Here is a 20,740-nt window from a genome sequence, read left to right on the forward strand (position 1 = left end):
AACACCAACTGTGCCCCCAACGTCCCTTTCAACTCACCGCCATGGAGAAAAGTTCTTCAACAAACCTGTAACAGCCTTTGGCTGAAAATACCTCAATCCAAACGTTGTAAGCAGAAAACTTCCAACTATAAATCCAACAGGGCAAGATAAGGTAATTAATCTGGCAGGGCAAGCAAGATAAGGAGTTCCAGATGTGAAGTAGTACGGCAGTAAATCAAACCAGTTGCGAGGATGCCAGGAATTCAGATAAAGCAGAACACCAAATGAACTCAGGGATTATTCCCAGCAACCGCCCCTCCCATTTGCCTCTCCTTTAAACTCCATCCCCAGGTGTGCCTTGTGAAGGGAATCAGGGCCCTTTCCTCTCTTGTCAGCCACGCAACCCACATTGCTCCGTGACCCGTCAAAAGCACGGAGGACAAAATCGCGCTCGACGAAAGCGCGCATGTGACGTCATCACAGCGCAACGAAAAAAATTAAAAATTGAAATAAAATTAAAATGAAAGCAAGCCGATTCACATAAAGGTAAGGGTTAGGGTTAGGGTTAGGTTAAGGGTTAGGGTCAGGTTTAGAGCGTTAGCGTTAGGTTTAGCGTTAGGTTAAGGGTTAGCGTTAGGTTTAGCGTTACGTTAACGGTTAGGTTTAGGGTTAGGTTTAGGGTTAGGTTTGGGGGGGTTAGGGTAAGGTTTTAGCTTTATTTTTACATTTTTCGATCACAGCGTGATGTTTTCATCGCGCTGTGATGACGTCAAATGCGCGCTTTCGTCGAGCGTGCTTTTGTCCTCCGCGATTTTGTGGTGGAACCCATTGCTCTCTTCTCCGTTCTTCCCTGCGTGCCCTAGGATGAGGAGGAGGTGGGCCTTGGTCTTCATCTGAACCATCTCTCCCTTGTTCTACCTCTCCCCCTGTTCTGCCCAGCCTGACTTTGCCCTTCCCAAGTTTCCGCCACAGCCAATGGAGCTACTCTCCCCCCCTCTCTCTTGTCAGCTGTTCATCTTCCTTGGACACATTTGCTGGAGGTTTATGGCATCGTTTGACCATTACAACTTTAAAACCCTTCTCTTTTTAATGACCATTTGGGGGAATATAACTCGGAAGGTACACCAAAAGATGTTTGAGTTTGATTCTCTGCCGATCAAACAGTCCTGAATTATGTACTCTGCTTAGCAAGCAGCTATTTGTGAGAGCCACTGTAACTCCACTGGCTGCACTCAACAGATTTCAGAGTTTTGATCCATAAGGTAAATCTACCCAAACCTGAGATTACAAAAGAGAGGGATGGTGGGCATCGTATTAGATGGTATTAGTATATTACTATATCTAATGATGTTAGAGATGCTCTAATATTATCAGATATAGTAATATCCTAACACCACCTGCTATGATGCCCGCAGAGGCATAAAATGAATTAAGATGTAACTTTCCCCCTTAAATCCCCCAAACTTTTATGATGATCTAATGGAAAAAGTCAGTGTTGAGCAGAGAATTGTCTTCAGGTTTCAACCATTTTGATCTTGATGCCTGCAAGGCTTATTTCTTACTTACGTACTCTTAAAAATTATTTGCCAGCTATTTTGCTACAGATAATTTATTGATTCCCAGTAAAGATAATTTGTCAATTTGTCTTTTTTACATTTCTTTCTGTTTCACAAGCAATAATTCTCCACAGAAGGCCCATGTGTTCTCACTTAGGCTTCACCAAATCACGAAGCAGGCTCCTTGTCCCAACAAAACCCCTTTTTTATTAAGCTCATGTGAATGCCTCTCGTTCACCTCCAGCAAAGTCCTGGCAAATAGTCTTTCAAGGGTGAATTTACAACCACAGACCTTATCAGGCTTGGAGAGCTGCCAGGCAGATATCTTCCAAACACAACTGCTGTACAAGAAAATACTTGGCAAGGAATCATGAGCAAATCTTCACACAAATTAATCGAAATAATTGTCTCCTGCCAACGCCATTTACCTTTTGCTCTTTATTCTCTATGTGAGCGGCCATTCACCGTCCACCTGTGCCTTTACTCCCGAGTCGGCCCTTGTTCCTTAACCGTTCCCTTCTCCTGAAGTTCTGCGCTTGCACACATCGGGAACAGACTCCAGCTGTTCTTCTGCCCCACTGATCTCTGGCTCCAAAGGCAGATGATAACTCTTGGAAGGCCCTGGCCCTCTCTCTGCCTCCGACACAGAGCCCTCGTCAGAGCCTTCCCCAGACTCCAGGACTGGCCCATGTTCCACCCCAACCTCTTCACTGTCTGAGTCTGCCACCAGCTCTGCTGGCAAGCCAAATCATGTTAGGCTACAGAATATTCCCAAACCATCTGCCATTGTAGCGTAAGAGGTTACTACTCAATCGTTTCTTTTTCTAACGGGGGGGGGGGGGGAGATCAAACTTCTCGCTGGGCCGGTTTCTGTGCTCCATACAGGAACTGCAACTATATGCAATCAAACAAAGCCATAAAGGTAGTTCTTCCTCTTTTTTTTAATGATTAATGTCCTCTATGCCCAAGGTAGTAAGTACCACAGTGAATTTATTACAGTAGAATCATCTGAGCAGGAAGAAAATGGGGGGGATTGCCCAGGAATCCCTTTTCAACGGTTTACAGGTAACCCTCAACTTAACAACAGGCCATTTATTGATCTTTCAAAGGTACAACAGCACTGGAAAAGGCGATTTATGACAGTTTTTCACACCTACGACCATTGCGGCACCCCCCCCCTTCCTCCCCGTGTTCATGTGATCAAAATTTGGATGCTTGGCAAACGTCGTTATGATGATTGCAGTGTCCCTGGGTTATGTGATTTCCCCTTATGTGACTTTCTGACAAAGTGAACGGGACAGTCGAAGATTCATTTAACAACCATGTTAACTAACTTTGCAACTCCCTAAGATCCACTTTAACGACTGTGGCAAGAAAGGTCGTAAAAGGGGTAAAATTCCACTTAAATGTTTCCACTCAGCATCAGACATTTTGGCCTTAATTGTGGGTCTTAAGTCAAGGAGTACCTCTATTGGAGCAGACACGGTTTGTTCGTAACCTATGAAGGGTTTTCACGGTGCAAGACTAAATCGTACACAAAGAGCTACAAGGAGACATTTTAAAAAATGAATTTTCTGATCCAGTGCAATGAACTCCACATCTATTGTGGGGAGAGTGAAAAAAAATACATCACACATATATCGAATGTACATAAAATAAGACAAGAACTGCCACATTTCCTTTCAGAATAGGTTAAGGGAAACAAATGAAGGAATCAGTTTCGTTGTACACATGAGGTACAGTGACAATAAAGGCTACAGTACTATTCTATCAAACGAAGCCTTTCCCTTAGTCACAATCCCGTCATTTACAGAGTGATGCCGAAGAGCCTTTGTCCTTGGTCAGTTAAAGGGGGAAAGCTCCAATCCTCGGCCATCAAGAAAATCTTAGGTTCAGGCTGAGCTTCGTAGACTGTCTTGCTATAAAGCAACCTTATAACCCGTGGACTTCAACTCCAACTTGACCTGATAGCAGTGTTTCGATATCTCGGGGGTTGCCAGAAAAGAAGAGGGAGTCAAGCTATTCTCCAAAGCACCCGAAGTTAAGGCAAGAAACAACAGATGGAAACGAATCAAGGAGAGAAGCAACCTAGAACTAAGGAGAAATTTCCTGACAGTCAGAACAATTAATCAGTGGAGGAACTTGCCTCCCGAAGTTGTGAATGCTCCAACATTGGAAGTTTTTAAGAAGAGTTTGGACAACCATTTGTCTGAAATGGTTATAGGGTCTCCTGCCTAAGCAGAGCATTGGACTAAAAGACCTCCAAGGTCCCTTCCAATTCTGTTGTTCTAATTCTAACTTCAGCTGCCTCTGGAATTCTGGGAGTTGAAGTCCACAGGTCTTAAAGTTGCATAGCTGCCCAACCATGGTCAGGTTTAATCCCTTGTGGGATGCAAAACAACCTCTCATCCCCCACTCTTCCCTATTAAGACCCCCAAAGGTTCTGTACCCAGCTTAGGCACAGAACAAGGTGGCCACTGGAATAAGGAAAAGCAATTTTAAAAAATGGCATGTTTCGTGGCATATCCAGAATCCCAACTATTCTTGGAGCAGAATCGAGACTATTGACACTTGTCCAAAAGCTTCAGTACCGACAGTTAAGTAGCAAGGAATATACTGTACCCTAAAAAGAAGTTTTTGAAAGAGAGATCGTCGGGAATCTCTTCCCCCGTACCGTACATCGTACTTGCAAACTTATCATGAGTAAAAAAAATATTAAATGGATCCCTTAAAGCTAATTGTGCTCCTGGTTTGAACATGACATCCCCCTTTGCTTGGAAAGATTGGGGACACCACCGGATTGCCTCCTATCCTTATACAGCGAGAGGGGCCAAGTGTAAAGTGCGAAACGTACCAAAAGGCATTCGACAGCATTGAAACCACACAAGCTTAGTAGGAAGGGGTGGAGAACAGACACAAGGAAAACAGAGGAAATCCACCACCATCTCTAATCCACCACCATCTGTCCACTCCACATGTCTAATTCCCTTGTGCAATTCCCCGGGGAAGTGTACCGTATTTTTCGGAGTATAAGACGCACCAAGATTTTGAAGAGGCAAATTTTTTAAAAAAAAGTTTTTGCACTCTGCAAACCTCCCCAAAAAGGCCCGTTTTTTGTGAAAACGGGGCCTTTTTTCCCAAAAAAGAGGGCATGAATAGCCTTTAGAAGGCTTTCAGAGTGTTCCTTGGGGGTGCCCCCCCAATAAGCAAAAACCGGCCTGTTTTTCGCCTATTTCTGCCCTCTCCAGCCCCCGGGAGCACTGTGGAAGCCTCCTAAAGGCTATGCATGGCTATTTTTGCAAAGGGGGCAGAGTTTTGGGAGCCAAAAAAAAAAGCTGTATTCAGTGTATAAGACGCACCCAGATTTTCAGCCTCTTTTTTGAAGGAAAAAGGTGCATCTTATAGTCCAAAAAATACAGTAACTCCAAAAAAACCTTGGGGGAGGGGGGGAAAACAGCTAGCAGAGAGAACTCAGATACCCATTTCTGAAACTGAAACCAACTTAAAGCTCATTCTTCCTCCATAACCGGCCCTTGGAAGCCTTATGGTTTCAGGCCGCTGAAGCCAATGGCCATCTTGGTCTCACTGGGATTGAGATCAAGGCTCGGCTTGATGAGAAATAGGACTGTCTGCTCTTTTGCATGCTCTTAACAGCCACCAGCCCTTTCCCTCAGCTCCCACACAGGCAGCAACTGAGATTGTTAGCTTGTACTGTATGCAAAAGCTAAGGTGATTGCATGGTTGAGGCAGGTTGTGGCATTCATCATGTCTGAAGTGTTGTTGGGCAAACCTTAGTCTATAAGGCTACCCTTTACAGTAGGGATAATGCTAAAGATTGCAGAATGAGGTCTCTGCAGAGTACAAGCCAACCTAGGTGGCAGGTAAATTCCCTTCTGAATTTTTTTTTTGTTTTGTTTTTGGTGTACAGGTGTGTGTCTTTTCTTACAGGCAACTTTTGAACACCAGTTACAGATGCTACCCTGTTTCCCCGAAAATAAGACCTCCCAGGATAATAAGCCCAATTGGGCTTTTGAGTGCATGTGCTAAAATTAAGCCCTCCCTCGAAAATAAGACCTCCCCAAAAATATTACCGAGGTGGTGCAGTGGTTAGGGTGCAGTACTGCAGGCCACTTCAGCTGACTGCTATCTGCAGTTCAGCGGTTCAAATCTCACCGGCTCAGGGTTGACTCAGCCTCCCATCCTTCCGAGGTGGGTAAAATAAGGACCCGGATTGTTGTTGCGGGCAATATGCTGACTCTGTAAACCGCTTAGAGAGGGCTGAAAGCCCTATGAAGCGGTATATAAGTCTAACTGCTATTGCTATTGCTATTACAACACAGCAGCAGCCGTGAGGTGACCACGCTTGCTGCCTCCTGCACCTCAAAAATAATAAGACCTCCTCGAAAATAAGGCCAAGTGCTTATTTCTGGGTCAAAAGAAAACAAGACCCTGTCTTATTTTCGGGGAAACACGGTAGCTCATAGAAACAAATATTGTGGTGAGTGAGTGGGTGGCTATTCAGTTCTCTGTTCCCCTTTTCACAGTGCTCACTTTCTATTCTTAAGCCCTCTCTGTCAGCCTCTCTCACTCTCTCTGTCTCTCTCTCTCCCGGGCAAAGCTATTCCCCATTCCAGATTTTGATGGCACCTCGGTTGGAAGGAAGCCCCATAAAATTGTGCATCCGGAAGCATTAATTCCAAGAACTGATTTTCTAGATTTAAAAACAAAAAAAACACGCACCCTCAACCAGGGCTTGGTTGGGAAGGCTGTGAGCAAACCACAAGCTGCCCTACTCCTTCCTCTTGGCCTCGCTTCGTTTGTTGCAATGTCTGAATTAGGCAATCCGTGGTCACCGCTCATCTTCAAACCCTGCTTTGACAAGATGCGGTTTGGACAGCATTGGTTTACCTGTGGTTTGCCCGGCTTTGATGTCGCCAGTAAATGCTACTTTGGCGAAAGATAACAACAGAGAAAGCAATTGGAACAATGTGGGATGAAAGCAGGGAATTTCCATGCCACCTTTTTCTGATCCGGCTTTCCGGGTGATCTGAACCCGTGAATTCGTAGAGTGGTGTGTGCAGATCCTGCTTGAGGAGGGTGGGGTGGGGGGGAAGCACTGTGTGGTAAGGACAGCAAGGACAGACCCTTACTGTTCGATATGGGTAAAGTCGTAGCAGAAATTTAAGTTGCTGGGAGGCTTTGGGATGTCGGGTGGGGCATCCGGAATGGCAATGTTCTCCAGATCCAACAATCGCAACTTGAGCTCCATTGACAGCAAGATATCCAGTTCGCTCCGCATCCTTTCGCTGACCATCTCCCGGCCGAGAAGCACATTCAGTCCATCGGTCCACAAGCAGAACTGGGGAAAGAGGGATAAATCTCATCAGATATTGTCAGTCCCCCCCCCCCTTCAGTTAATACATTGAAGGAGATCAAGACATTTTTTTCTTTGGAACCAGGGCTACAGTGGCCGGGCTCACACAAGTTGTCGCCTGATTTATAACTGTTGCCTGGCACCTCCACTGTTTGGCTTTTTCTCACCTCTCGGCAGGGGTGGGTTTTAACCTGTTCGCGGCAGTCCCTGCGAACCGGTTGGTCGCCGAACCCGGAAGTAAGTAACTTCCGGGAACAGCGAAGGGCGCGCCCGCCCGCGGTCCTTACCCGGTTTTGATGAGTTCTGCGCTTCCACGCATGCGCAGGACTCATACAGCGCCTGCGCGATCGTCCAGGAGCAGCTGGAGCATTGCGCAGATGCTAGTACGCATGCGCGCACTGCGCGCGTGCACGAGGACGCCGCCGGCCCCGTTCCAACCGAACCGGTTGGAACGGGGCGAGAAACCCACCCCTGCCTCTCGGGTAATGTAAGGGTGGGAGGCATGTGAACAGCAGAGCCGGAAGATGGCCCTGAGAAAGCTGTCTTATCTTTCTCAGAGCGGCTGGTACAATACCATCTTCACATTTGCGGATTGGTTGAATCCATACCGGACTGTTGGGAGGGGTCTCAAATTCCTTTATTCTTAATTGTACTCCCTGAGGGACCTCAGAGCCTGCTTTGAACGTGCCCTGCTATAATCCTTTTCCAATAAAAGATTTCCTTTGAAATGCCAAGTTTCACAAGTCTTTACTTTCTTGAATAAGAGGGGAGAGGGCCGGGCCTTCCACAACCCATTGTTTCCCACCTTTAAAAATCCTGCCCAGTTCTCAACTATAGCAGGCAAACCATCATCAGCAAGTTCCATATTATACCAAAGCGAACAAGTCAAGCATGGCCTCAATGCCAGGGCCAAAACCTAGCTAGTCAGGAGCAGAAACCAGAATATATCTTTTTAAAAAACAAAACAGCAAAGCTGATGGGTGAAGATACAATTTTCAGCAAATTGAAAGGATGGAACACTTTCTTGTAATATAAATTACATCCGCAGTTTTCCCTTGACTGAATATTCCCAGAATAGTTTTAATTAGGTAGTATTGAGATAGTTGTGCGGCTGTGAACTAGCTGGAGTGGTATATTTTTTGATTTTGATTTTGATTGCATTAAACTTGTATGCCGCCCTATTCCCCGAGGGGACTCGGGGCGGCTATCAAACCAAATAGGGAAAAGGGGGAGTACAAAAAACAAAGAAGACAAAACAAATACAGAAAACAATTTAAAAACTCATCAACAGCCGCAACAATTCGAGTGGGGCTGGGAACTCATCAGCCCCAGGCCTGCCGGAAGAGCCAGGTTTTAACGGCTTTGCGGAAAGCCTGAAGGGTGGTGAGGGTCCGAATCTCCACAGGGCCGGAGCAGCCACAGAGAAGGCCCTCCCCCGGGGGGTCGACAGTCGACACTGACTAGTTGATGGAATCCGGAGGAGGCCTAATCTGTGGGATCTAATTGGTCATAGGGAGGTAATTGGCAGGAGGCGGTCTCTCAAGTACCCAGGTCCGATACCATGTAGGGCTTTAAAAGTAACGACTAGCACCTTGAAGCGCATCCGGAGTCCAATAGGCAGCCAGTGCAGCTCGTGGAGGATAGGTATAACATGGGTGTATCGAGGTGCACCCACAATCGCTCGCGCGGCTGCATTCTGGACAAGCTGAAGACTCCGAATGCTCTTCAAGGGCTGCCCCATGTAGAGCGCATTACAGTAGTCCAGTCTTGAGGTCACAAGGGCTTGAGTGACTGTTCTGAGTGCCTCCCGGTTCAGGTAGGGACGCAATTGGTGCACTAGGCGAACCTGGGCAAATGTCCCCCTGGTCACAGCTGACAAATGGTGTTCTAAAGTCAGCTGTGGATCCAGGAGGATTCCCAAATTGCGAACCCTGTCTGAGGGGCGTATAATTTCACCCCCCAGCCTGAGAGTTGGAATACAAGGCCAATTATTGGGAAATATCCTGGTCCAGTCTCTGCAGGGAATGGATATGGTGGTGCTGGTGGGATGGCCCCGTAGGTATCAGCTGCATAGTTGCCCAACGGCCCATAAGGCGTAAGAGGCTCAGATCCAGGAAGGCTGCTGGATCCCGACTGAGCTTCAAGGAGCAGGCAGCAATTGCACCCAGAGCCGGCGGGGCATGGGGTGAAGAGGGTGGGCCGAGGGGAGGAGGGCAACCCTGGGGTCGCCTCAGAGGAAGCTCGGCTCAGAGAGTCCTCTCCCCACCCCCCGCAGCCTTTAATTAGGTCGATTTTATACTATTGCACTTATATTATTATAAATTATGCAGTTTTATCTTTTAATATTGTAAGTCGCCCAGAGTTACCGTGTGGCACGATAGGCAGCTAATACATTTTGCAAACAAATGAACAAACAAATAAAATTCCCATCTCTTCATAAGCTTCAAAGTTTGCAACGTGACAAAACTAAACCACAAGAATGAGTTTCCCCAGAAGGTCGATACGTGTCTCCCTTTTATTTCAGGCGCAGAATCTCCCATAAGCTATTTTCTCATTTGGCATAGAGAACCTGGGGGCATTCTTGATAACTCAGCTGGGCTGTTCGGTTTCCCTGCAGTGGCTCACCTCATAACGTGTAGAGGCAATGAAATTCAGATGCTCTCCGACATCGTAACTTATGGAAAATGCAAGGTCAAGAAGATCCTGAGGGAGGGGAGAGAAAGCAGGATGGTTAATGGAGGAACTATTGCTGGCAGAAGGAAAGGCAATTCAAAACTTATGAACCGGATCAGCAAAACACAAGCCTGGTTGAAAATGGAATTGGGTTTTTTTTTAAGGGAGTCAATATGAGGCAGGAACTCAGACACAGTCTTAGTACCGTATTTTTCGGACTGTAAGACACACCTAAATTTATAGGAAGAAAATAAGAAAAAAAATAGTTTTTGGCTTCCACGTGTCGTGTTTTCACCCACCCAGGCCTCCAGAAGCATTCTGCAGTGCTCCGCAGAGCCCATTTTTGTCAAAACGTGCCCATTTTTGGCCTGCAGAGTGCTTTTGGGAGTCTGGGAGGGCAAAAATGCAACACGTAGAGGGCTTGGGAGCCCAAAAACGCTTGTATTCAGTCTATAAGGTAAAGGTTCCCCTCGCACATATGTGCTAGTTGTTCCTGACTCTAAGGGGCGGTGCTCATCTCTGTTTCAAAGCCAAAGAGTCATCACTGTCTGAAGACGTCTCCATGGTCATGTGGCCGGCATGACTAAACGCCGAAGGTGCACGGAACGCTGTTACCTTCCCACCAAAGGTGGTTCTTATTTTTCTACTTGCATTTTTTACATGCTTTCGATCTGTTAGGTGGGCAGAAGCTGGGACAAGTAACGGGAGCTCCCTCCGTTACACTTCTTGGATGAGAAGAGAAACGTCTTCAAGGAAAAACCAGAAAGTCCAGTTGCCTCTCGCAAAACACATCTGGGACAACCATGACTGGATGACTGAGAATCTCCATAGACACTAAAGGATGAGCAAGATCTAGCTCTTCCATCATTTTATTCATTACAGTTACTTATCCACCTTTCCTTCACCAAAAAGAAAAAAACTACCAGGGGCAAAAATCAAACAACAGCAGTAACAATCATCACAATCAACCTCAATGCAAAGCTAAGCCAAAGTCCTTGGTCTAGAAAGGGACTCTACCCAATGGCTGTGTTGTGGCCCACCAGCATAGCTGGAAGAAGATTCAGACAGTGAGGAAGTTGGGGAGGAACATGGGCCAGTCCTGGAGTCTGGGGAAGGCTCTGTGTTGGAAGGCAGAGAGGGGCCAGAACTGTATGACAGTTATCAGCTGCCTTCAGAGTCAGACATCAGTGAGACAGATGAACAGCTGGAGCCTGTTCCCAATGTGCGTATGTGCAGAGTTGCCAGATGAAGGGAACAGCTAAGGAACAAGGGTCGACTTGGGAGTAAGGCCACAGGTGGATAGTGAATGGCCCCTCCCATAGGGAATAAAAGAGGAGCAAAAGGGGAGTGGAGTTTGCAGGAGACACTTAGTTCATTCCTGCATTCTTGCCAAGTATTGCGGCGTCTGAAAGATATCGGCCTGGCCACTCCCCAAGCCTGATAAAAGTCGATAACTCTGAACTATCTTGAAAGACTGTGGGAGAGGAAAGGCTTTGCTGGAGAGGAATTCACTGTAAATTAAATAAAAGGTTTTGTATCGGGACGAGGAATCGGCTTCGTGCTGCTGGGGAAGCCTGGGTCAGAACAGGCTGCAAGTTCTCTGAAGTCTCCAGCAACTGTTGAATATGTAGAGCCAGATTTTCAATCTTGTTTTTCGGAGGGGGGGGGTGCAAGGGGTTTAAGTGGAGGAGTTCCTCCCAGCGCAGGTGAGACATTGGCTGACCTTATTCTGCTTGCCCGAACTCTTTTCCTTGGTATGGGGGCATTCCCGGCCCACCAGCAACGCTTTCATGTCAGCCACAGAAACTGGAGAGAAAAGTAATTTGCAGGTTAAAGTCTACCTAGATTGAAGAAGATTTGAAGAACAATGAGGAAATATGAAAACCTCAAATCTAAGAAATCCATCCTTCCGAAGTGGGTAAAATGAGGACCCAGATTGTTGGGGGCAATAGGGTGGCTCTGTAAACTGCTTAGGGAGGGCTATAAAGCACTGTGAAGAGGTATATACTGTATGTCTTAGTGCTATTGCTATTACTTTCCAAGAGGAAACAATCAAATCCATTAAAAAAAAAGGGAAATTCACTAGATTAGGAATCAGCAACCTGCATGTCAGGTTCCGAAGGGCTATTGAAACCACTGGCTGGAGCTGATACTGTGGCTCTGGAGCCGCATGTGGGTCTTTCATCCCTCTGCTGCGGCTCCCTGTCTCCAATCGGCACCACAATTTTGAGAGGAGCTTCCAGTTTTGTGGAGGGGGGAGAGAAGCAAGCTGTGCCAAGAGGAGACTCTATGGCAAAGGGCGGGTTTTCCGGTCAGCTTCACAATTGATAGGGTTTTCGGTTAGGACAGGTAGACGAAAAAGGATGCCCTGTGGTGGGGAAACCAGACTTCCGGCCTGCTGCAGAATTGAACAGGGGGCGCGGGGGGGGGGGGGGGGGCTTCCAGTTAGGACCTTTGTGGCTTTTTAAGGTTGTTAAGGAATGTTTAAGGTTTAAGGAGTGTTTAAGGTTGCCGACCCTTGCACTAGCCACATAGAATGATAAACCTGAAAAAGACAAGATCTTAAATCAGGAAAGCATTCGGGAGCAAACTTAGCACCCCAATCTTTCCACGACTTCCTCTTTGTGGGCGCCACAGGGAAACCAGGTAGCCTTGCTTTTCCATCCCAGGAGCAAAGGTGAGATAAATAAGCCTACAAAAGGTTGCATACAAGGAAAACCAGTACAAATGTTTTGCAGATGGCACCTGCAGCAACAAAGTTAGCTAAAATCTTAACAAAATACCTCCCCAAAATGTTGGAAATGCGAATCAATACACGGAACATATTACCATTTATGGTGGACTTGTGAGGAGGCTAAATTTTTTTGGAAAAGGATCAAAAATTGGCTGGAGGCAATAACGGGGGTTAAAATAGAATGGAAACCTGAAGTTTTTTTTATTAGGAATAATATCTGCGAAATACAAAAAAGAAATCCAGTATTTAATACTACATATAATTACGGCAGCAAGGATTGCCTTTGCCCAGAAATGGAAAAACAAATTAATTCCAAGTGAAGATGAAATAATAAGAAAGGTTATGGATTGTGTTGAAATGGACAAACTAACTAAAGAAATCCAGGGAAAAGAAGAATCAGAATGCTACCAGATATGGGATAAATGGCATAGGTGGATGGAGGAAAGAAACAAGAATCAATGAAGGAATATAACAAAACTAAAAAAATAATAGTTATGAGTAAAATAAGAGGGTTCAGAATGGTGAAATCCAAATGAAATACAATAGAAGGGGAAATAATATAACGTGAGCGGTATCAATTGATAATAATTGCTATTAGAAAGAACAGGGAGGGAAGGAAGGAGAGAATGTAGGAGAGAAGGAAGGGGGAAGGAAGGAGGAAAGGAAGGGGGAAAGGAAGGAGAGAAGGAGAGAAGAAAGGAGGGAAGGAAGGAAGGAAGGAGGGAAGGAAGGAGGGAAGGAGAGAAGGAGGGAAGGGGGAAGGAGGGAGGGAAGGAAGGAGAGTAGGAGAGAAGAAACGAGAGAAGGAAAGAGGGAGGGAGGGAAGAAGAAGTAGGACCGTTGTAAGATAAGATGGATCTATGGGATGGTAAGAAAGCAATCTTCAAGTATATTGTCAACTGTAGGGAAAAATTGTTATAAATACATATTATTAATAATTATGTTATGAGATCATATAATTGTGAATGTATATATGAAATTGATAAAATAAAAACAATTAAAAAAAAAAAGAACAGGAAGCTCCTGTTCGTATTGTATTGTGTAAATGTGGTGTACGTCTAGGTTTTGTGTGTGTGTGTATTTTACATGTTTGTTAATAAAAAATAAAAAATTATTTTAAAAAAGCCTACAAATGACGAGGAAACTGTGACACACCTTTCTCCTGCAGACTCTCAATTGGTGGGTTTTCGACCCCTTCTTCCACATCTCCATAATGGAGAAATTTATGGTTGGGAGAAAGACGGCAGTACCAGAGCTTATCTGCCAAAGAGAAGAAAAAACATTCAAAGCCCATAATAGATTCTCTCCATCTTTCAATATCAATCATTCCCAAGTAATGTCTTTCCCTCCCAGCACCCTTTCCTAGCAAATGGCATTCATGACGCAAAATATTAGGAATTCCAAACGGTTCGTGTTTCTCTCATTCCCCCGGGGACATTTAATGACTTAGAAATCATGTATTTCCAAATCTTACTGTTTGTCTGGAAAATTGGGGGCTTTTGAGGCCAAGAGGGATCTATAGACAGCCCTCAACTTTACAACGGTTCCTTTAGTGACTCTTCTGAGCTATGACAGCTGAAAAAAAGTGTCACAAAAAACGGTATTTGAGCCCACAGAAGAAAAAAGGGTGCGGGAAGCATCTCAGAAAACATCCGTCCTTAGATTTCTAAAAGCAAAAGCAAAGGGGGGGTAAAGTTGCTTTTCAGTCTCGCAAAACTGATGTGAGCCCTTTGAATTAGCCCAGACAAGAAGCACAAACCACAAGTACTAACACAACCTCTACTCTAAGGTTACCGGAACTTAATCTCGCAAGTCTCAAAGCACTTACACCCTCCTTTCCTCGGTCATATTCAAGGCACAGGTTTCTTTTCCACCCGCCCCGCTCAAACCTGTGGACTTGTGCCTTACCTTGCCGACGGCGGCTACTAATTTTGCGAAAAAGCGTCCCTTCACAAAGATGCAGGAGTCTCTGCTGCTGGATCAACTTGATGAGTTCGGGTTTCAGCCGCTCCTTCAATTCCCTGGAGCAGAAAATGGAGCACAGCTTTTTGTCACGTGGGCTTGGTGACTGTCAGCTTCCACCCTCTGTTTTGCTTATGCTTCGCTGCTATGCACTGCAGGGCGGAATGCTTGGGGAAATGAAAGTAAGTGCTTTATCTCCTCGAGAGGCTGCCTCAAGGTCACCCAGCTGGAAAAAGGAAGGAGTCACATGCCATTATGAAAACATCTTGCCTGAACCTGGTTGGTGGGCAGTAAGTGATAGTTAAGGGAGAGAAAAGTAGAATTTAGGAATTTGCGTGCGTGATTCTCAGTTCTGGCTTTGCTATACTGTAGTACAGCTGATCTCTATTAAAACTATACCTTTCTCAATAAATAGAGCCAAATTTTTATTTAGATCAGTGGTAGTCAACCTGGTCCCTACCGCCCACTAGTGGGCGTTCCAGCTTTCATGGCGGGCAATAGGGGTTTGCTGTAACTCTGCTTTATAAATTTTATAAAGTAAAGTTACTTCCCTGCTTTATAAATCACCATTATTGTGGAACTGGTGGGCGGTTAGAAAATGTTACTGCTAACGGAGATACAAAAGTGGGCGGTAGGTATAAAAAAGGTTGACTACCCCTGATTTAGAGGTTTAAGTTATGTCAGGTCCGAAAGTGACATTCCAATGGAATTAGAATTTTCTTTACCTGAAGGACTTTCTCTAAAACTGGTATCCCAGGTAAAGTAGAGTCCAATTCCCAGATTTCAGAACAAGCATGGCCACAAAGAGAGAGAGTCTTTGCACTTGGTGCCAAAAAGCCGAAGGAAAACAACATTCTTCTTCCTTGGGAAGGCAGCCATCTTGTTTTACCAAGCACATTACTTATTTCTAGCATTTCTACCTCACCTTAACGCCCGCCCCCACAATCTTTCAGTTCACACTGGACACTCTGTGAGCTTACCTTCTAAAATAAACACCACAAAGAAAATAAACACACAAAGAAAAAACACAAATACAGATGATTAAAAACAAGTCCATTAGAATGCAAATTGTAATGCATACCGTATTTCTAGAATATGGCTGTTTTATTGCTGTTTATTATTATTATTATTTTGCATTGCTATTACTCTTGAAGATTTTTGCCTTAGTGGAGTGTTTTCTATGTTATGCTGCTTTATTTTCACACTAGGTTTCAGGTAACAGGTACACAACCCAGGGCACAGCATTAAGCTCTCTTGAAAATAAAAATGATCATGGTTTCTTTTATTTAAAAGACATCTTATTGCCCTTCCTTGAAAGGACCCCAGGGACATATCAAAAGGCAGCATCTATCCACTGGAATGCCTTGAACAATTTCAACCAAACTTGGTACACAAGATGACTTACTCTATGGAGAAAAATATTGTGGTGGTAAGACACCCCTAAAACCCCTCAGGATGTGTGTTTTGTTAAGGTACAGCCTGTTGTGCCTTAAAATGGTTTCTACTGTACAGCGCAGTGGAAGTTGCCATGGTAACAGCTTCACAGTACTCCACAAGGGGGAAAATCCAACATTAGAAATTAGGTTTGGTCTGGACACTTTCCCCCTATAAATAAATGCCAGGTTATCGGCTAGTTGGAAAATAAAAACAGAGAGCAAGCCAAGAAGAAAGAGCAATATTTGACGCAGCACAAAATCCTTCCTGCAACTGAGTGAAGTCTTCCATCTCAATGACAAGGTGTCCATCTCTGAAAAGGGGAAGTCCATGGAAGCAATTCAAGTGATTCCTCTTTGCATGATGGCAAGCAATACTTGAATAGAGCTCAGTCTTACATGTTCTAGGGAGGTGTCTTTCTCTCCCCCTCTCTCTTGCACAGGCATACACACACACACAAACAACTATTAGAGATACAGCTGGAAGCCTCCTTACTCACAGGACAGGGACAGGTAGAATTTCCTCTTGATGCATGCGTTCTGTCTGCCGGAGACGCAGGATCTCACTGTAGTTGAGGGTGTTCACTCGACTCTTGAAGAGCTCCAGCGAAGTGGGCTTCAGGGCCAGGGTTCGTGTGATCTGCTCCCGAACCACTTGCATGACCTGGAGGAAGATCCATAGAGTTACCTGCACAGGTGTGTCTTCTGCACCACCATCTCTCATCACAAAAAGTCAATTGGGTTGACAAAAGTAGGCTATACTGCTCTCCTCCTCCTCCTCCTCATCTCTCCTACTATCTTCTCCTATTGGTACCTTATGATTTATCACTTGTTTGTATCTTGTGATTAATGATTGTAGCTATGATTTATGATTTATTACCTAACTTTGTTGTTTGTGTGAACACTGAGAGATTCTACATTGGAGACAAATTCCTTGTGTGTCCAATCACAATTGGCCAATAAAGAATTCTGTTCTGTTCTGTTCTGTTCCTATTCCAATTCCAATTCCTAATTCTATTCTATCCAAAAAGTCCATTGGATTGAGATGGGTGGCTATAGAAATTGATTGGTTGGTTGGTTGATTGATTGAATGAATGAATAATGTAGATTGTTCCATCATGCAAATGATGGGGCAGAGTAAGTGAGTGAGTGAATGAATGATGTAGATCCTTCCATTATGCAAATGAAGGGGGAAAGATGAATGAGTGAGTGAGTGAATGAATGATGTAGATCCTTCCATTATGCAAATGATGGGGCAAAGATGAATGAATGGATAATGTAGATTGTTCCACCATGCAAATGATAGGGCAAAGACTGTCAGTTTTGAGTGGCAGAGGACTGCATTTAATCCGAGGAGATCAGGCAGAGACCCCAATGAATGCCATTATTCTACCACTCCTCTCTTTCAGCCCAGTTCAGACCGACATCCAACACCACTTAAAAAGGTAAAGAAAAACATTCAGTCCCCTGTACTGAAAACCGTGCAGCTCAAGAACCTATCAGCCAAACGGTCCCTTTTAAATCTCGCTGCAATCCACCTGGGTCTTACCTTGTCAAAATCCTCTTGAGTAGCTCGCATCTCCTTCCAGGTTTTGTTCAACAGCTGGATGCAAATACAGAAAACCTCATCAAAGAAGTGTTCTTGGCCAAAGAACATGGGGTAGAAAGCCTGGGCTGTCTCTGAGCCTGCAACAAGAGAATTAGCAGAATACTTGAATGGGCCGTAGTGGCGCAGTGGTTAGAATCCAGTATTGCAGGCTAACTCACAGCCGACTGCCAGCAGTTCGATCCTGACTGGTTCAAGGTTGACTCAGCCTTCCATGTTTCTTAGGTCCAATAAAATGAGGACCCAGATTGTTGAGGACAATATGCTGATTTTTGTAAACTGCTTAGAGAGGGCTGTAAAACACCATGAAGTGGCATATAAATCTAAATGCTATTGCTTCTTTCTTTTACACAGATGTCTATTACTTGTTTCACCCCATGGTTTTTAATTTCAAACAAACAGTATAATTTAGAATGGGAGAAGTTATGTTTGCTTCTGCTATCCTGGAGGGGGAAGGAATCCAATTTTCAAAAGCCCTTACAAAAAAGTAACACAACAAAAACACGTGTCAAAAATCTATAGTAGCTGAACTGTGAGATAACAAAGCCATTTTCAATTAAAATATGTAATTTTAAAAACAGATCAGTGCATAAAGATGGAGAGCAGAGTAGACGCACTTCACCATCCAATTCTTACCAATCTATCAGGGCTTCTTCTAAGTCCAATAACACAAAAAAAACCAGCTAATAAATCCAAAATTACTTCCTGCCAACCTCTATTTTATTCAATAGTCCCAGGAACAGGATGACTTTCCAGGGATGAGAAACAGGTGACCTGCTCTTATTATCCCATCTTCTCTTGGCATACTGTAGAACAGGAGTTTCCAACTTTGGCAACTTTAAGACTTGTGGACTTCAACTCCCAGAATTCCTCAGCCACCACTGGAAGCTATCCCTTTAAGTCTTGTGGACTTCAACTCCCAGAATTCCTCAGCCACCACTGGAAGCTATCCCTTTAAGTCTTGTGGACTTCAACTCCCAGAATTCCTCAGCCACCACTGGAAGCTATCCTTTAAGTCTTGTGGACTTCAACTCCCAGAATTCCTCAGCCACCACTGGAAGCTATCCCTTTAAGTCTTGTGGACTTCAACTCCCAGAATTCCTCAGGCACCACTGGAAGCTATCCCTTGAAGACTTGTGGACTTCAACTCCCAGAATTCTTGGGAAGTTTTAAAGTTGCCAAGGTTGGAAAAACCTGCTGTAGAAGATCCTCGTAGGACCACTGTGTCAACACATTCTGGATGACTAGAAGCGAATACTCACATGTCTCCCCTACATGAAGAATCTCACACAGCATAAAGGAAAGTTGGATGCTGCTCCGAGCAAACGGACATTCGTGTTTATCTTCTCGACTGCTGTTCTCAAGAATAAACTAAGATAAAAAAAGGTCAATATTAGAACCTGCTGGATGTAAAATGTCATGAAGTGTTGTGGCCTGCTAGCACGGCTGATGGCAGACTCAGACAGTGAGGAGGTTGGGGAGGAACATGGGTGAGTCCTGGAGTCTGGGGAAGGCTCTGATGAGGGCTCTGCGTTGGAGGCAGAGAGGGGGACAGAGCCATATGCCAGTTATCAGCTGCCTTCAGAATCAGACATCAGTGAGGCAGACAAACAGCTGGAGCCTGTTCCCAGTGTACGCATGCGCAGAGTTGCCAGGCGAAGGGAACAGCTAAAGAACAGGGGTCGACTTGGGAGTAAGGTCACAGGTGGATGATGAATGGCCCCTCCCAGAGGGAATAAAAGAAGAGCGAAAGGGGAGGGGAGTTTGCAGGAGACAATTAGTTTGCTTAATTGGCTCATGATTCTCCGAGACTCCTTGCCAAATTTTGCAGCTATCAGCCTGTCCGCTCTACAAGCCAGATAAAGAACAGGGGTAGACTTGGAAGTAAGGCCACAGGTAGACGATGAATGGCCCCTCCCAGAGGAAATAAAAGAGGAGCGAAAGGGGAGTGGAGTTTGCAGGAGACAATTAGTTCGCTTAATTGGTTCATGATTCTCCAAGACTCCTTGCCAAGTTTTGCAGAGATGCGGCCAGGGCCGTCCGACAGTTATCAGCTGCTTTTGGAGTCGGATATCAGTGGGGCAGAAGAACAGTTGGAGCCTGTTTCCAGTGTGCACATGTGTAGAGCTGCCAGGAGAAGGGAACAGCTAAGAAACAAGGGTCAACTCAGAAGTGAAGCCACAGATGGACAGTGATTGACCCTTCCCAGAGGGAATAAAGAGGAGCGAAAGGGGAGGGAAGTTTGCAGAAGACAATTAGTTCAATTCATTCGGGTGAAGATCTGTTCCTGACTTCTTGCCAAGTAATTGCTGCTACAGCGTGGCGTTTGGAAGATATCAGCCTGGCAGCTCTCCAAGCCTGATAAAGGTCTGTAGTTGTGAAATCTCTTGAAAGACTGTTGGCCAGGACTTTGTGGAGAGGAATTCCCTTTAACCTAAATACAAGAGGTTTTATCGGGATGAGGAGTCGGCTTCATGCTCTTGGGAAGCCTAGGTCAGATTATGAAGACCAACCAAGGTCTAGTTTAAAACCTCAACCCATCAGGAAGCTTTCCAGTTATCTTGAAACTGCAACTCCCAGAATTCCCAAGAGCAACACTCTGACTAGGAATTCTGAGAGTTCCGGGTCCAATACATCGGAGGATGTAAAGGTTAAAGAAGACTAATGCTTAGGGCAGAATACAAAGCAAAAAAACAAAAGCAGACATACTATGAAGACATTGTGGTGGCACAGTGGTTAGAATGCAGTATTGCAGGCTCTGCCCCACAGCCAAGAGTTCGATCCTGACCAACTCAAGGTTGACTCATCCTTCCGAGGTGGGTAAAATGAGGACCCAGATTGTTGGGGGGCCATAGGCTGACTCCGTAAACCGCTTAGAGAGGGCTGTAAAAGCGCTGTAAAAGCGCTGTAAAGCAGTACAGAAGTCTAAATGCTATTGGTACTCTGAGTGCAAATCCTATTAGTTAATCCCAGAGCTTCTTATTGTTAGAGAAGAAATCCAGGAAGCAGGCACAGGAGCTGCATTAGCAGGAAAACCTCTATGTCTTACCCTGCTGTACGCATTTGGGAAATGCCTGGAGAAATAGACCATGCTGTCCAGTGCAAGCAACCCCGGAGGAGTCCGGTGCAAATCCAACGCAGGGTTACTGTTATTCTGAAAGAGAAGGTTAGTCAGCAAGGTGGGAAAATTCATACAGGATGCAACTCCCGTTTCCCACGGCCTTGATGTCAATAAACTCCATAACTGTCAGGTGCAAATTATCAGGATTATTAGCACAGAAGAGTTTATTATTATTGCTACCCTTTTCCCCCCAAAATAAGACCTCCCCGGATAATAAGCCCAATCGGGATTTTGAGCGCATACACTAAAATAAGCCTTCCCCCCAAAATAAGCCCTCCCTGAAACTATTGCAACATAGGAGC

The 20,740-nt window shown here is 45.1% G+C and overlaps 1 protein-coding gene across 5 annotated transcripts in view; it reads right to left on the reverse strand.

Annotated features, from left to right (window-relative positions):
• Positions 1 to 5,958: 5,958 nt before the first annotated feature.
• Positions 5,959 to 20,740, reverse strand: part of ELMO3 (engulfment and cell motility 3) — a 37,868-nt gene continuing 23,086 nt past the window's right edge. For all 5 annotated transcript variants that reach the window (XM_032230901.1, XM_032230900.1, XM_032230897.1 and 2 more), the window contains 9 exons: positions 20,367 to 20,471; positions 18,580 to 18,688; positions 17,261 to 17,397; positions 16,212 to 16,375; positions 14,225 to 14,337; positions 13,472 to 13,576; positions 11,306 to 11,388; positions 9,535 to 9,612; positions 5,959 to 6,894 (listed from right to left, as the gene is read on the reverse strand). In XM_032230901.1, the coding sequence (XP_032086792.1) occupies positions 6,682 to 6,894; positions 9,535 to 9,612; positions 11,306 to 11,388; positions 13,472 to 13,576; positions 14,225 to 14,337; positions 16,212 to 16,375; positions 17,261 to 17,397; positions 18,580 to 18,688; positions 20,367 to 20,471 (1,107 nt within the window). In that variant the 3' untranslated portion in view covers positions 5,959 to 6,681. The remainder of the gene's footprint in view (positions 6,895 to 9,534; positions 9,613 to 11,305; positions 11,389 to 13,471; positions 13,577 to 14,224; positions 14,338 to 16,211; positions 16,376 to 17,260; positions 17,398 to 18,579; positions 18,689 to 20,366; positions 20,472 to 20,740) is intronic.

This window comes from Thamnophis elegans, chromosome 14 (assembly GCF_009769535.1).
Source record: "Thamnophis elegans isolate rThaEle1 chromosome 14, rThaEle1.pri, whole genome shotgun sequence".
NCBI lineage: Eukaryota > Metazoa > Chordata > Lepidosauria > Squamata > Colubridae > Thamnophis > Thamnophis elegans.